This window comes from Natator depressus, chromosome 2 (genome assembly GCF_965152275.1).
Source record: "Natator depressus isolate rNatDep1 chromosome 2, rNatDep2.hap1, whole genome shotgun sequence".
Taxonomy (NCBI): domain Eukaryota; kingdom Metazoa; phylum Chordata; order Testudines; family Cheloniidae; genus Natator; species Natator depressus.
The window spans coordinates 165,471,633-165,489,159 of NC_134235.1; the positions used below are offsets into that span (position 1 = coordinate 165,471,633).

General features: G+C 39.6%; 1 protein-coding gene across 1 annotated transcript; it reads left to right on the top strand.

The window, feature by feature from the left end:
• The first annotated feature begins 225 nt into the window (after positions 1-225).
• On the top strand, positions 226-15,879 carry IGFBP3 (insulin like growth factor binding protein 3). The gene is made up of 4 exons (XM_074945259.1): positions 226-598; positions 4,731-4,957; positions 6,302-6,421; positions 15,216-15,879. Exons 1-4 carry the CDS (start codon positions 226-228, stop codon positions 15,339-15,341), a joined length of 846 nt encoding a protein of 281 aa, XP_074801360.1. The 3' UTR covers positions 15,342-15,879.
• The last annotated feature ends 1,648 nt before the right edge of the window (positions 15,880-17,527 follow it).

Sequence of the window (17,527 nt, forward strand, 5' to 3'; positions counted from 1 at the left end):
GCGGCTGGGGCTTGAGCCTCCTGCTCTGAACCTCCGGGGCAGGGGTCTGTCCTGGTCTCTTCTCTCTCCTGTGTTGGGGGGCGAGTGCCTGTGACTCCCCTCTCCTGTGGTGGGGGGGCGGCTCTGCCCCGGGCTAGGTGCGTGTGTGGCTGCGGCTCTGTCCCTCTCCTGCTCTCTCTGCTGCTGCTCGTCCCCTCTCCAGCCCCCCCCCTTGCGCTTGTTGCTATGGTGGCGCGGCTCTGCGTGCTGTGGGCAGTGGCAGCGCTGGCGCTGCTGAGCCGGCGGGCGGTGGCGGTGGGGCCGGTGGTGCGGTGCGAGCCCTGCGACGCGCGGGCGCTGGAGCAGTGCAAGCCGCTGGCGCCCGAGTGCTCCGAGCTGGTGCGGGAGCCGGGCTGCGGCTGCTGCTTGACCTGCGCCCTGCAGGAGGGGCGCCCGTGCGGGGTCTACAGCGAGCGCTGCGGGGCCGGCCTCACCTGCCAGCCGCGCCGAGGGGAGCTCAGACCCCTGCAGGCGCTGCTGGAGGGCAGGGGGCTTTGCACCAACGTGACCACGGGCAGCAAGCTGCGGACCTTCCTGCTGCAAGGACCACATGTTCCAGGTAAGGCGAGCAGGCTCCAGCCGTTCACTTTGTGTGTGTGTGTGTGTGTGTGTGTTGTTTAATGCAAAAAAAAAAAATTGCCCCTCCAAAAAAAGTTTGATGCAAATCAATGTATCAATCCGTTGCCTTTATGCAAAAAAAAAAAGTTTAGTTTGCACACACCAAAAAACAAAACAAAACAAAAAAACCACTCCCTTACTGCAAAAATGTTTCTGTGAAGCGCCACCCAAGTATTGCAGCCAACTCCTAGCGGATGGGTTCTTAAACAAAACTCTAGCCTTAGTGCGCTGTTAAGACTGACGTGGTCATTCCTGCTCTTCAAAATAAATGGTCGTGTTTTCTGATCTCGCGGTCAAATCTAGGGCTGTGTGTCAAGTTGGGGATCGTTTGAATGAGGAATAAGAAAAGAAAGGTTCTTTAATCTCCGCTGTTGCAGAATCCTTCCTTTCAACAGAGGTGAGGATGCTTTTTTAAAAAATATGAGCGAGTCGTTCCCCCTTTGACTGAGGAGGCAGGTCTGCCAGGCTGAGATATTTAAAATGGGTGAATTGCTTGTAAAGGAGTACATAGAGAATGGGACAAATATTTTCCCAGCCGGGAAAGTTACTTACTATTTAAAACAAAGAGACTGGTAGTTTTAAAAGGGGTGAATATTGTGGGTACACTTTTGCAAATAAACGATTGGTAAAAACAAACCTTTCCCGTACTCTCTTGTAAGTAAAACCATTTAGAGTGTGTTTCTTTAAGAGGGAGGGAAGGAAAGTTGGAACAACTTCTGTAAGCATCCACATTTTGCAATGTTCAGAAACAAGGGAAGTTGGGATTCAGATCAGGAAAGCACAATTAATATTTGCACAAATTTCATTAGAGAGTTTACTAACCAATATCGATGATGTAACATCTCCTTTATAAGACAGCATGATAAAAGGTTTGAAAGCAGCATGGAGTTTTTCTTCTGGGTTGCAGGCACTCTTTGGCTGGCCTCTCCTTAGCTGTGTGAGGGGAAGTGGCTGCCAGTGTGCTCTTAACTGTCTGCTGCAGGAGCACAAAATGCCTTATTATTATTTTTGTGCTGCTCACAAGCAGTGACAATTTGAAAGAGGGAGAGTTCAGAACATGCTGAGTGAAGATTTAAACCTCATTGAAACACATGGCAACATCCTTCATCATAAGAGCTTGATGCTGTTAACTCTACCTTAAAAGGAATCCTGGATGAGGGGGGTATCCATCCAAATGCGTGGAAATTGGAAACGGCTAATTATCAGTTGTTATTATTATTATTATTATTATTTATTATGTAACTGTAAATATTAGAGAAAGGGAAGGGGTAGATGGCTCTGGACTTTCACTTCTGTTCTGGATCTCTTACTAAGTTCATCCGTAAATAGTTTAAATACTAAAGCCCTATGCTTGCACTCCTTATTCAGACATAAAGCCTGTTGAAGTCAGTGGGAACTTCGCCCCTGTGTATGAAGTGAAAAGTAGGCCCCTTCCTGGGGAATACAAGTTGAGTGCTTAGTTTTCAAGAGGGAAGAAATCTGCTGAACCAATGCTATGCATAGTGCCTGCCTCTTTAAGGGACTACTAGAGTTTCAATCCTAAATCCAAATTCCCAGTACAGATTCTAGCATACAGCAAACTCTCATAATAGGATCAAATCTGTTCCCACACATACAGATAAGTAGAATACCATGTAAAATTGTTTTTGTCATTATTACATTACAGCAAGTGCTAAAAAAAGTTTTATATGGATTTATATTTTAAAATGTCATTTTAATGCCAGATTTAGAAGGCCACTAACTTCTAGTGCATACTAGATCTTTCTGGCATTGATACAGTTCACATTTTAAGGGACTATTATTAATAAAAGAAAAAAACAACTCTCCCTGTGCTGTTTTCATGATGGTTTTGAATGTGTTAGGAATGGGTATGTAACTAACATGACAACAGCTCTATAGAATAAACTGGTGCAATACAGTATGTCTTGACATTATAAAAAAATTGTAGTCATAACTCATAAATCTGATTTGAGAACTGCTTAAGAACAGATTGCCATGATTAATTATATAAACTGTGAAGTGGCCACTGTAATCTGTTGGTTACATAATGCTTGTTAAAATACTTTCTAAATCTGTATGTACATGGTGAATAAAGTGGAATGGCTGCAAAATACTATTGGGGAAATAATTTAGATTTAGGAGAGCTAGATTATTATGTTCTATTGTATCAACACTTCCAAACATCATTGAGAATGAGAAAAAAAATACTACTGTAAAAAAAAAAAAGAAATTAAACCACAAAAAATATGTTCAAATACCGCTGAGAGTCTGAGTTAAACCCACAAAAGCCAGGAAATTCAGAGTTAAGACTTAAACTTCCTTAATCCATTTGCCCTGAGAGTTGGATTTTCCTGGTCAATTATGTCTACTGCCAGCAGTGGCTACACCAAAACCACTGGCACAAGATGTTAATTCTGATCCCTCCTCCTCCTCCCTGTGCCTATGTATTGCAGGGGCCTTAGTGCCATATGTGCTAAAATTGTTGGACTCAATGGGATATGTTAGGAAGGCTTTCAGTCTTGATGCTGAATTTCTTGGCTTTGGTGCTTTTTAGTGAGCCTTTTAGCACTATTTTAATATAGATTTTGTGCTTTAACTTTAGTATAGCATTGAAGCAATGGTTTTAAAAGTAATCTGTGCCCTGCACGTCAATTATCATTTTACATTCCCAATATGATTTCCGTTCCTTTTTTAAAAAGTTCACATGGCGTGCAGCCAAAGGGCTGAAATGCAGCAAGCAGTCTGACTTAACTGATAAAGAGATATAAACTTTAAAAATGTCTCAGAGGAAATGCAGCCATCTACATTTACACTGGAAGGGTCCTGTAAGGTATAGTATAGTATAGACACATAATCTTAAGTACTGTATATGGAAACTTTGTGCCTGCACAGTATTCGGGGGCACTTTATTTTTGTTTACTTCTATGGAAAGTAGATAGAGAAGAAAATATTTTTAAACTCTTCTGACTCAGAGTGAAAAGCAAATAAACTGGATGTTTGTTTTTTGATACTATGGCAGAGTGGATGGCAATGTTGTGTTCATAATCTGAAATGTGTTTAATATAAAAATAGAATCAAATTGGAAAATTCTCTATCAACTAAGTAAAATTTAACTTACCAAATTTTTGCAGTTTGTGGGAGAAAATTAAGAAATAACTGTATTAAGGCCCATTAAAATTAACATGGTAGTATTACTTCTATTTAGTAATACCTCTTTGTTAATTCCCTTCCTGGAGAAGATATAAAGGAGAGACAAAAAGAAAAGGAGAACTTGTGGCACCGTAGAGACTAACAAATTTATTTGAGCATAAGCTTTCGTGAGCTCCAGCTCATTTCATCAGACATGCATCCAATGAAGTGAGCTGTAGCTCACGAAAGCTTATGCTCAAATAAATTTGTTAGTCTCTAAGGTCCTTTTCTTTTTGTGGATACAGACTAACACGGCTGCTACTCTGAAAGGAGAGACGCTACCTTACAGAATACTAACCATCATAAGACATTACAGGAATTCATTATCACTACTAAGTGATAATAAAATCCGTTCTAGGACATAAGTAAATTATTTGAATTTTTTGCACGTCTTGCATTGGTAACGTTGATAACAGATTTCTGATTCAGATCCAAACTCTGGAAATGATCAAGTCCCCGTGCAAATCTGCCCCCTTCTGGTGGGAAAAAACTTCAAATTAAGGGAAGCAATTAGCTGCATACTCAGTTTAAATAGCAGTGGTTTAAAAAATCAAATTGATGGAAAGTATAAATGAAAATGTTCATACAATTAAGTAGAAAAGAAAGATGTTTAATTAGTAGCAACCAACAGTGACAGTGGAATGGCAGAGTTTAAAAGAATTACTAGGAGTTTACGAGATATTTCAGTCATGAGAACATTAGAATTATTTCTGTTCAGGAAATACAGACATTGCTGCTCAAAGAACACTATGTCATTTAAGGCTCTCTGTGTTTTTTAATAAAAAAGAAAAGAAATAATAGAATCTCTTAAAATAAGCTATTGTGCTCCTAGGCTTAACTGAATAATTAACTTTGTTTCTTTGTTGAATTTATTTTGTTTGAAGGAAATTCCAGTGATTCAGAAGAAGACCAGAATGCCAGTAGCATAGAGAATCAGGCCATCCCTAACTCTCACAGGGTGTCAGATTCCAAATCACATCCACATCACACCAAAATAGATATCATCAGGAAAGAACAAGCCAAAAATACACAGCGGTACAAAGTGGAATATGATTCACAAAGTACAGATACACTGAATTTCTCTTCTGAATCCAAACAAGAGACTGAATATGTAAGTATATTTATAAGTAGAAAAGATAAATACATTCTCATGCTTGCTTTTTTTTTTTTTTTTTGGCATGCTGTATTTGACAAGATAAATAGAAAACCAGATGGTGGTAATTGTTGTAGCCATTTAAGGAGTTCTGACTGTGTGATCAGTCAAACTACTGGAGATGCAAATGCAGAGGGTCAGCAGGCCAGACAGATCACATTTGGAAACCACAGAGGTCTAGTGTTTGTTTTTAATCTGATTATCAATAATAATCCTTAGACAGTAAAAAAGATTAATCTCACCTGTAGTTTTCACATATGGGTGTGAACAGATTCAGACTAGGACTAATAACAGCTTGATTAGATTTGATTACCCACTGGCAAGAAAGAAAGGGTAATGCAAAAAAGAAAAAGGCCTTACATTCAATCCAAAGGTCTGAGTCTGTGCTCCAGGAAGCAAATTATGGAAAGTGCTCTAGCATGGAACTAAGTACCAGCTTTTGATTGATTATCAAATGTGCCTAGTGCACACAAATCTGTGTCTAGATTTGTAGTAATTGCTCTGTCACACTGAAAATGTCTGCAGGTAATGACCATAGGGATAAGAGCTGCCACTGTTTCTTATTCCTTATTTACAGTTTATGGGCAAGATTGCAGGGCAGCCTGGGTATAGGGAATGTGAGCAGGTAAAACTATGATTCATGTACTGCTCTTGGAAGACAATCTGGTTATCCTCATACCAGTGCCAACAGGCATGCAAAATGTTTCTTGGGTATACTTTGGCACTTCATCAAAATATTCATGGGTGATCCAGACGTATCTTTCTTCCACAAAAAGAATGTTTCAAAACCTACAAAAAGTAGTGAGTTCCATCCATGTAGAGAGTATATTGCAGCTAAAACAAATTAGCAAGGTTAATTTTCCTGCCTATTCAATGTATTACTGAAGTCAGACGGTCCGGTTAAAGCACATCAGAGTCTGAGAGGTTCAGAATGTCCTTCTTCCAAAAAATAAATCTGTGTATAGCAGAATTATCATTTTAGGTAGCTGTGAGGGCTGATGAGAGATTATGGGGCACTGGCCCAGAACTAGGGCTTTTAGGGTATGGCTACACAGCAGCTGGGAGCATGCTTGTCAGCCCCAGTAGTCAGACTTGTGCTTGCAGGATTCAAGCTAGCATGCTAAAAATTGAAGTGTGGATGTTTCTAGTCATTTCTGGTCAGATCCATCACCCTATTTTTATGGAGTTCTTTGCTGCTTAGTGCTTTTTAATGTCTACAGATTTACTATTTTTAAGAATATAGGAGACAGGGTTTGAGCGAGAGGATTTCATTTGTGCTTTCTAAAACATGATCATTGACAGGGTCCCTGCCGTAGAGAAATGGAAGACACGTTAAATCACCTAAAGATCCAGAATGTCTTGAGTCCAAGAGGATTCCATATTCCAAATTGTGACAAGAAAGGATTTTACAAGAAAAAGCAAGTGAGTAATATTTCTTGATCATTTCAGTAAGTGTATTTCAGCTTTTCCACATCGTTATCTGTTAATACAAAGTCAAATTTAACATTACTAGTAATGTTCATGTGCATTACATAGCACTTTACTGAAACATTAGTTTAAGCCCAGTTTCAGGACCTGGTGGCATAGCACCAAGCCATGTCAGGTGTAGACAGTGTTTTTATTTGCTGTCGTTCCTGACAACAGATTAATCTGAGAAACTTCATACCCAATCACACATGGGTTGGCCAGAGCCCCGGATATCAATGCCCATTAGTTTAAAAAAAGCATTAACCCACAGTGTTAACTGTTGGAGTCACCATATGACTGTAATAGATCAGTGCTTTGAATTGTAAATAGCTGCTTGAGAGTTCCTAGAAGAACTGGATTAGGTCACATTACAAAAAGCAACTTGAGAAAGCCATATATCTGTCGTTTATACACTGCAGAGATCACTTCCAAAATCTATGTCATGTTATAGTGAAAGTGATACACTCAGTATTTACTCTTCAGTAATGATGGTCTCTCAACCCCTTTGGTTTTCCATTTGCATTTGGTTACGTGCTTGTGACCTTTCTTGACAAATGCAAACACCGCCACAGCTATTCATGCCTTTGTTATCTCCATATTGAACTGTTGCTACATGCTCTACTTAAGGGTGCCCGTGAAGGGCTCTCAAGAAACTTTGGCTAGTGGAAAATAAATATCAGGGCCCTTGCTTAGTGTTTTTCCACGTCAGAACCCATAATTCCAATGTTTAGTAGATTGCAATGGCTCTGAATTAGTTCCTTGGTGCAATTCAAGGTGCAGTTTTAAATTTACAGAGCTTTATATCAGGGGTTCTCAAGCTTTTCGGTGGGCTGGTTCACGTCTTTAAAGAGAATTTGTATTGTGGGCCACCTTCCCCCTCCCTTTCATGATTACTCAGGCCCACTTCTCCCTTCACATCCCTGTGGTAACCACAGCAGTGCCTCACACTGGAAAATAATATTAGGAAAGCATTCCATGTATTTTTAGTTGTCTTCTGTTTTTTATCAGTTGGAAATGAAAGTGAAATGAGCAGCCAGCCCAACTTGGCTACCACACATCCATAGGCTTCACTTTAAGTCCTGCTGCTCTCTGTTGCTTGGATCATGGATTTCTTCAAGTATGTCTACTCTGCAAAAAAAAAAAAAAAAAAAAAAAAAAGTGTGTTCTGAACTTGGTTAGCTAATCTGCATTAGCTAACTTGGGTTCAAGTAGCAGTGAAGGCACAGCAACTTGGTTTTTAATTTGGGTTAGCAGTTCAAGTTCAACCCCAGGCTGCCTCAGAGGCTTTATCTCCAGCTTCTAACCTGAGTTAAAAGCCAAGTTGCCGTGACATCACTGCTGTTTTAACCCAGGTTAGCTAACATGAGTTAAAGAACACACTTTTTTTCAGCACAGGGGTATCCTTCCTCTTATGTAACATCTCAACAACTGAGATCAGCAACCTCTGCAGATTTGATGATGGGCACTCAGAGTGGGGGCTCCTGGCTCTAGAATACACTTCTTACACTGATCTGACAGTGCCTATGTTTGTTGACCTTTAGGGCGTGCTGCATAGCTCATCTATTCACTCTAGCTTTTCCTGAGCAGCTGGTGATTTTCTCAAGCGGGGCAAGTTTCTTTTTTTGGGTTGGAGGTCTCATTTAAGCTGGTGTGAATTCTTGTTCCATGATATTTTAACTTGATGTAAATTAACATAGGGCCATATGTAGGTTGCAGCCCTCAGTCTGCATTCATTCCAAAATGCCATTGATTTCAGTGAAAGTTATTCAATGGACTAAGGACAGCACTGACCCTCTGAGTGGGAACCAAGATTGTGTGTTTGTTCCTATGACATAGAAGTGTTTAGCTTATTTAAAGCAATAGATATTTGAACAGAGTTCCAAGAGATATGCTTTTTGTTACATACTGTAGTCCGTGTGCTCCTCTAGCTATTAAAGAAGACCAAAGAATATGCTCTACTTTGTCCACTTGCAGAAATTGTCTGCAGTACTTTTGTCAACTTGCAGCTCAGATTGTGAGCTCTTTATGGAATGGACATTCTTTCTGCAGTGTTACCCTATGCTGGGCGCTTTCCTGGGTACTATCGTAAATAAATAATAAGATCCATAGGCACCAAAATGTTGAGGTGCATTTTTGAGCAGTGATAATTCTGCCATTAGGGAACCTGGGCCCTTCCCCACTCCAAAAAATGATATTAAAATAAGTGTCCCTTGATGCCAGTTCTAGTCATCATTCAAAGCTATGCATTTAATAGAATAAGATGAAGATCCTATGTAAGGGGAGCTGCTTCTGCACTCTAAATTCTGTGGTGCATGTTCCACCAGAGGCTTTAAAACGGCATCTGCTGAATTTCGGAGAGAGTTCCTGCACTACGTGTAGTGGCCTATCATGGGGGCATCTGGGGCAAAGGATGTGCCTAGTCCTGCCAGATGCTAGGCCACGTGCCTGTATGTCCCACTGGCTTCAATAGGAATTGAGGGAAGCTCAGCATCTTGCAGAATCAAGCCCTCAGTGAGCACAGGCAGAGTCAACACAAGCAGATATCTTACCTGAGCGCTGATCGAGTGCCAACACTTAGTACTGCTATCAAACTGTAATGCAGGCCTTAACTTTAGGGTGGGTGTCAAGGATACAGTCTGCTGCTCACAAAAATGCAAAATAATATGTTTACAGTATCTTTCTAAAATTAAATACCACAATAGGTATGAGAAATAAGTACGTATATAATAGACTGCACTCACTGCCGTATGGGAAATGTAGTGATTGCACTGTTTTTTGCAGCATCATAAATCTAGGTCTGATACTTTAGGAACTCAGAGAACATATCTAATCTGAATAACATAAAGCTAGGTTATTCTATGATTTCCTGCATTGCTGTTATTAACATCATTTAGCATTTGTAACTCCACATTATGACAGAAGAATTCAGTGTGTTATACAGTACTAGGAAATAGTAAATCATCCTAAATAATATTATTTTCACTGTCCTAGAAGGCAGGCATTTTTAATAATGGAAATATCAGCTTTCTTCTGGTACCTCTAAAGTAGCTGGATATGCAGCTCAGTGCACTACGGTGGCACGCCACCTTCAAAGAATGCTGCCCAGGGAAGGTTAGCAAAAATTAGATGTTTGCATATTTTGTAAAAGTAGTTCATTCTTTACCAAAGCAGTTTAGCTATTATTTCAGAAGCTGTGTGGTGTAATGGTTAGAACAGTAATTTGGAATCAAAACTCCTCCAGTGTTTCTTTTTGGCTTTGCCACTGATATGGACCCTGATCCTGCAAGCTGCTCCACACAGGCAAACACTCTCATGCCTAAATGGATCCCCATTGAATTCATGGACATAAGCATTTGCTCATACAGAGCAAATTGCATGATTAGGGCCTTTTTGCTTAATGTCGTATTAATACCCTCCTTATAAGGTGCTGTGAGTATCAAATAAAATGTTAATAAATGCTCTGAGATCTTAAGAAAATAAAGGCACTTTATGAGTGCAACTTCTATGTTGTAGATACAGATACAGTCCAGTAGTACAGTGTATTTCAGCACAGTGCCAGGCTATGCAGTGCAGAACTAACACAAAGAAACAATATGGTTATAAATAGGGCCTTACCGATCCCCCATAAAATCTGGTCTTTTGTGTATTTTTACCCTATGCTATACTCCTTCATACTATAAGGTAAAAGGATATACAAGTACACAGAGTTTCTCCAGCTGGGGGTCCCAACACAAAAGGGGGTCCCAAGCCTATTGTAAAGGGGTTGCAGTATTGGCACCCTTACTTCTGCGCTGTTGCTGGTGGTGGCACTGCCTTCAGAGCTGGGTGGCCAGAGAGCAGCGGCTGCTGGCCAGGAATCTAGCTCTGAAGGCTGCACTGCTCCTAGTGGCAGTGCTGCCTTCGGAGCTCGGCACCTGTCCAGCAGCCGCCATGCTTCAGCTATCCAGTTCTGAAGGCAGAGCAGAAGTAAGGGTGGCAATATCTTGACCTCCCTCCCCCCAATAGCTTTGCCACCCCCTTTTTGGGTCGGGAACCCCAGTTTGAGAAATGTTGGCTTAAGGGCTTTACATATTTTGCCATTTTTCAATAAATATTCATGCTTTGTTACAACTCTGTGAAATTTAAGATTTAAATATCTGAAATAGTGAAATTCAGGATTTTTAAAATGCTGTCTATGACTGTGAAATTTATTAAAATGGACCATGAATTTGGTAGGGCCCTAGTTATAAAGGACCAGCATTTGTCTACAGATAAGTGATAGGTTTGGGCTAAATCTAGTGAAGTATCATGATCATCTAAAAGAGCCATATAAAGTCTTTCATAAGAAAGTTTTCCTCTTCGTGTTCACATGAACTACCTGTTTTCCTCACTGACTAGCTCTTCAGGAACATGTTGAATGCAGTTGTTCTTCATGATTTGATTTTTGTATATCAAGTAATTGACTTTCCAGACACCCTCGGGGTAGTTTTAGTGAGAGGTTTGCTGTAAAGGAAAAGATACATCCTGGAAAGCAATTTAAAGTATTTATATATTTTTTTAATATTTAATTATTATTAAATCAGGAGCACGGGGAAATTATCAAATAAATGTGGTTGCTAATATGCACTTATCATCTTGCCAAGCCATGTGATGTACAACATGAAATCAAATAGGAGCGTCAGTGGTACCGGAAGCTACACGAACAGCTCTGAAAGGAATTCTGCCCTCCGCTCCCTGTCCATTTAAATTAATATTTGTTATTTACTTTACTTTTCTTGCCCAATGCTTCTTGGTAAACATCGGTTTAAAGGTAAAACTGGAAGTCTGGCTTTGTGGTTGTTCTAGAGTAGAGGGATCAGAGTTTGAGTCCCTAATTTAATTTTTGCTCCTCGATCCTCAGAACCTGGAAAGATGGTACGGAGTCATTGTCATCATGCCCCATGGAAGTGAGGAGCAACGCTGATGAGCTCTAAAGAGATCTGTGTTCAGTCCTCAAGTAAATTGTGTAAAAGAGAGGAAGTGATAAAGAGGAATGTGGAGGGACCCCTCCAGAGCATAATAGGACCCCTTTGTTTATTATATACTGCACCAGATCTGTTAGACATTGATCCCTACTTACTCATGCCTAAGTCATATACTGTGGTATATGGATATAGTTTCATGGTGCAGGAGTATATCGGTCTCAAGCAAGCAAACAATTTTTGATAGAATTAAGATTCTCTAAGATTTATCCCAAATCCACATAAATGGCCAGCTTTTCAGTAGATGTGAATTGACATTGCTCCATTTAAGACAAAGCTCCCCCAATCCTGGGCCAGCCAGAAGCCAAAATAACCTTTGCTGTAAATTAGAGCTTTCTAAAGGCTGCTTTCAAGTTATGCCAATTGCAGTCCCATAGGAATGACTGTACTGACCAGGAATTAAGTGGCGCCCCTTATGCTTTGCCATGTCCCTTCTGCATTCCTCTGTGGAGGGGACAGAGCAGGGGGCAACAGGGCTGACATCTGGCCCCTCTGTCAGAGGAAATCCTCAGCTGCCCAATTTAGGGCATTATTCCAGCTGTTTTGCACTTCTGAGGCAGCACAAAGCAGCTGGAGCTGGGCCCAAGAATCTGTCCCCACTGGTATACAAAACAGAATAAGAGATGTCTTTTTGATATGTACTGTCTATCATTTCAGTTGATGTCAGGGCAAGAAAATGCAAAATATGGGAGTTTTAGAATAAAAACATCCCTTTTGGGCCAGATCAAACTATTATCAGAGATATGTTTGTCCCTTGTCCCACTGCTGGGCAGTCAGTGCAAATCCTTGTTTTGAACTTGAGAGATCTGAAAAACATTTCTGTGTTGCTCTGGAGACAAAGCATTATTTTTGCTGCTTATCTCTAAGGCGCACAGCAGATCTGAGAGTTTTTCTCAAAACAAGAAATGAAAGGTGGCTTCTAACTGTATTTAATTCTGAAAGTCAGTGATGAGATTGTAGAAAATAAAATGACATTAAAAATGAGACCAATTTTTTAAACTGATAATTTGGTTTACATATGTATGTCTTTGACTGTAATCAAAGTCAATTCCTTTGAACCATTGAGATTTGTGCAGAACACTTCATACAGTACCTCTGAAAGCAAAGAGGATATGTTACAGATATTAGCAGAGGTACAATTTAGTGAACTGAATACCAGGCTGAGAGTTAGGAAATCCTAACTCTAATTCTGGGCTCGGACACTGACTGTGTGTCCTTTGGAAAATCACTTAAGAATTTCTGCCTTAGTTTCCTGATCTATGAACTTGTTATAATAAAAGAGATGTTGACTGTGGATTAAATTATTTTGACGCCAAAGAGTTTTAAGGATTAAACATTACCAGTTCAGTTAGGTCCTGATCTAGTGGCCATTAAAGTTAATGGAAAAATTCCCATTGACTCAATGGCCAGTGGATCAGGCCATTAATGGGCTTGTTAAACAATGTAAAAGGATAAAATCCATGTTGGTTTCATGTTTAAGGACAACTGACTGAATGGCTAACTTGTAATTCAAACAAAGATAATCAGATAATTAGGCGAATTACTAATGCAACTCTTTTTTCGATTGGCCAGGGTTGCTTTTCCCCCCTCAGAAAATAAGCACTTGTTTACTTTGGACCTGATCTTGTAGACATTCTTCTGGCATAACTGCCATTGAAGTGACTAGGATTGTTGCATGCAGTATGACTGCAAAACAAAGGTTCTGAAGAAGAGAAAGTTTTGTGTTATTTCAGCACATGACATGATATTTGGTCTTCCTGCCCAAAGATATAACAAGAATATAGACTTAGATAATCATCTTCTGGCCTTTGGAATCAATGAATCTAAACGACTGCTCATTTTCAGTTAGAGTGAGTGCTGTTAGTTCATGTACCGTAATAAACATGGTAAAAGCAAACATTCCTCAGGGAGAGGAGTCTGTCCAACACAATATCCAGCTTTCTGAACCATGCAAGCTCTGAAAAGCTATGGGTGATGTTTGCTTCATGGCAGGATGATGGAATCCAAAGAAAATTTGCCAACTACGGAAACCACAAAGAGATCTCTTCCCCCAAAAGTCCATGGTGGGGAGTTGTGGAGCTGGCTAGGGGTAGGGATAAAGGAGCAAAGGAGCTCCCCACTTTCCACAGTACTCAACTATTAGGGACTGTGTATGCTGCACTGTGTGGCCTTGGATTGGTAAATTAGTGGCTCCTGGCTCCTGGACCAATCAGCTATGCTATAAGGGTGAAATGGGCTCCTATGCAGAGGCCTGTGCACCATTTAAGTCCTACTTAAACCTTGTTTTGAGGACTTAATTGGTGCCTGCATAGGCCTTCTACAGACTCTTTCAACCTGGATAAATTGCATCCTCAATGAATAAAATACATGAGCTGGAAATGTACACAGGCCACCCGCCTGCTTTGGAGGATGATTTCTCTTGTTCCTTCCAAAGGAGGTGGAGGTAGGCTTCTTTTTTTGTGTGTTTTTATTTTTGGTGGCAGAGGGCGGGTGAGGTCTTCAGGCTACATGGCTTCTCTGTTCTTGTTCCTAGGTGATATATCTGTTATAGTTGTCATCTAGCAAGAGCCTGATAAATTTGTGCCACAGACTCTTTAAAATTCTTCACCTACTAAATGGTGGTTATTTTAGCTCTGATGAACATGTCTCTGCAGTAGGGCATTCAGTGAGTCTACAACCATAAAATCCCAAAGTCCAGTTGACATAGATTGTGACTCCATCCTGGGAAGGAGGTTGACTGTAGAATGCTTAATATGACATTGCATGACTATTAGAGAGGGGTGCTTCCCCTTATAATAGAAGAAAACTTTCACAGTTACGGAGGTACCTTTCAGCTGGACTGGGCCCCGAGGTAGCTGAGGAATGTTATATGCAATATGTGATCAGGAACTATGTATGCTGCCTTAGATTCTCTTTGTAACTCTTGGGGTCTTTAGAAGAATCTCTTTAGTGTGCTTGGTTTTCCATCTTTCCTGTACTAAATTATTATTTCTAGAGAAAGTTTCAGCTTTTATATAGATACATAAATAATTTATAGCAAAAACATACATACACACTGTGTATTACAATTTCAGGTTGACTTGTATCTATAACTAGTCTTGGTAGGCAAGTGCTTTCTCTAGAAATTATTTAGGTTATGGATTATGGATATTCAGGCAACCTTATTTATAGGAAATTATATATGTAAAGCTCTAATATACCTAGCAGTTGTTGAAGTGATAACTCTGTTGCAGGGTATTGTGTATCTGTTAATAAATGTCAGCTACAGTACTGAAATTCCCCTGGCAAACAGATGCAAGCTGAGGTGTTATTGCTGCAAGTGTAGTCTCTGCCAAACATGTGCTCCCTCAGCATGGTAAGAGTCATCTGTTGAGTTTTTTCCCAGATAAAGGACCTGATCCTACAACCTTTACAGTTGCAAGTAGTGTCATTGAAGTTGATTTTGCTCAATAATGGACAACTGTGCTGTGTGATATCATGTGGAGTGGTTTATAAAGCTGCCTTTTTGTGCTTCTAAGAATAGTTTTATTGTAGGATGATTAGATCCCTAATAGTTGGCTGGCAGTAGAAGTAAAATATCATTATAATAGTTTGTGCTGGTAATTGGAATTCCATATACTCACAGCATGAGCAGTGCTGATTTGGCCATGTTATATTACTGAAGCTATCAAAGAGATTAGAATTAACTGGAACCCCTGCTGTACCCCAAAAAATGGCGTTAACTGAATCTTACATTCATTTTGTTTCAGTGCCGCCCATCCAAAGGCCGAAAGAGAGGCTATTGCTGGTGTGTGGATAAATATGGACAGCCACTTCCTGGATACGATGGGAAAGGAAAAGGAGATGTCCACTGCTACAACTTGGAAAGCAAATGAGGGGCAGGTGCCATCTCCTGTGGAATCTGTTTGTGGCAGTTCAACCCATCAGAGACCTTGGAGGGACTGGGGAAAAAGCATGGACTGCATTGGACTTGGAGTTACGAGTTCTGCCTCCTACTGATACTGGGGGATTCATTGACTCTATGGACTCTGCAGCTGCACCCTGTCACTGACACACTTCCTGCTTTCTATAGAACATAGGGAGCTCTGAATTCCCAATTAAATCTGCACTATTTATCCCCAGAAAGAAAAAAAGGCACTTCAGAATGGATTCAGGGAGTCTCCACTGACTTTTTAAAATAACGGCCTGTGACCAATTTGATCCCGAAAGATACTGTGTTTTATTTTAAAGAATTTATAGATTGTAAGCTTGTAAAAATATTAAGAAAAACCCAAGGATTTAAAGTTTAAGCTTTTTCTATACAGGTCTGACGGGAAACTTATCTTCACGGGTAAAATGTTTTATAAAAATCTCAAAGAACTTTTTAAAGAAACGTGTTTCTAAAATAAAGACATGGCTATTTTTTTCTGTAAAGTATATTATGAATATTCTGTTAGTCTGTATTTAATATAATTGTTTTTTAATAAACTTTATTTAAATGTAACATGTGAATACCAAATGTTACACATTCATTTTGGTGTATGCTACTGAATACATGCAAGTCAAAAAACAAAGGGGATTTTAAATAGAATGGCGTATATATCTTTACTTAATGGGGATGAGCCAAAATAGATTTACTGCCTGAAGAAAAAGTTTTTCTAAAAAGGCTGTTTCCCTATGTAAAGTAGCTAAAACCATCAAAATAACTTTTTAATCAATCTTTCTATTGGTTTTTCTAGTGCATACCTCACTGTAGTACTTAGATGTTAGATAAGCAATTAATAGTGGCATTGAAATTGACGATAAACAACTCTTCTCTCCTACTTGTTTCAGCTACTCTAACACAATTTTTTCCCTTCTTCTCCTCTTTTAAAACTGTTAACACTAGATTAATTTTCTGTCTGTGGATATTCTGCCTTCCTCTTATGACATTTTTTTTAAAACACAAGCTTGTATCCATTTTTAATTGTCTTACTACAAAAACCTAACTAAAGGCCATATTCTACCTTCATTCTACATGAGGCACTCGTATTAAAGTCAATGCCAAACATATACAGAAAAGAGGATATAGACCTAAATTTTAGGACTCTCCAAGCTCAACTCTTCTATTGCATGGTCGTAACTTCCACTGACTTCATTGGGAGTTGTCTGCTTGCCTTTAAGAGCAGAAGAGTAACCATCCAGTTCTGAAAAATATGTCTCTCTGTCATGAATTCACTTAGATTTTCAATCTGAAGAGAGGTTTTATGTTCTGAGTTTGTGGTTCTTTCAAATATCTGGCATATGGTATCAATTGGAGTCAGATTCCCATTAAAAGTAATGGGAAAGTCTACATGAAAATCAGTTGTGGGATGTGGCCTGTGGAACTGAGCATCTTTTCCGTTTTGGATAAGATTTGAAAAGTAATAATATTTTATTACAAACTGCATATAAGTAAGTGGTGTAACTAAAAAAAAAATCACTGTTAATTGAATGTCCTATTGAATATTTAGCGAGTCAGGAATTAGGTGATTTGTGTGACTGCAGCCACCAGCCTTGTATTTGGCTTGGGTTATCTGAACAGCTTTACTTGCATCCCATGCAGTTTCTCAGTTTATAATCTAACAAAATGATCTTGCATCATCATTAAAACTGAAATCCTAACCCAAATCCTAATCCAAACTCAGGTTAGTGAAGTAGTTGTTACTCCAAAATGTGTACAGTCCTGAATATTTGAGTTTCAGACAGATTTGTGAACTGATGAAAATACTGCAATTGTAAAAGTTTTACCAAGAAATCATTGAAATTACACTTTTTTAAAGCTGTAAACAATCTACCCTCGTACTATCACACGAGCAAGAAATTGCATACAGCAGCTTTATGTCATGTAACTGTAGACATGAAACTAAGGGCTAGATTCATGAAATGGAGTCAATATTTAACAATATTCAATAATAATAACTAATAATAATTCTTTTTTGAGTGCTTGTTCATGTTGATTCCAGTCAGGTATGTGTGCATGGTAGCTGGAAGATTTTTCCCTAGCAGCATCCATTGGGTGGGCCAGGATGGCGCCTGGAGTCGTGCCTTCATGGCACTCAAT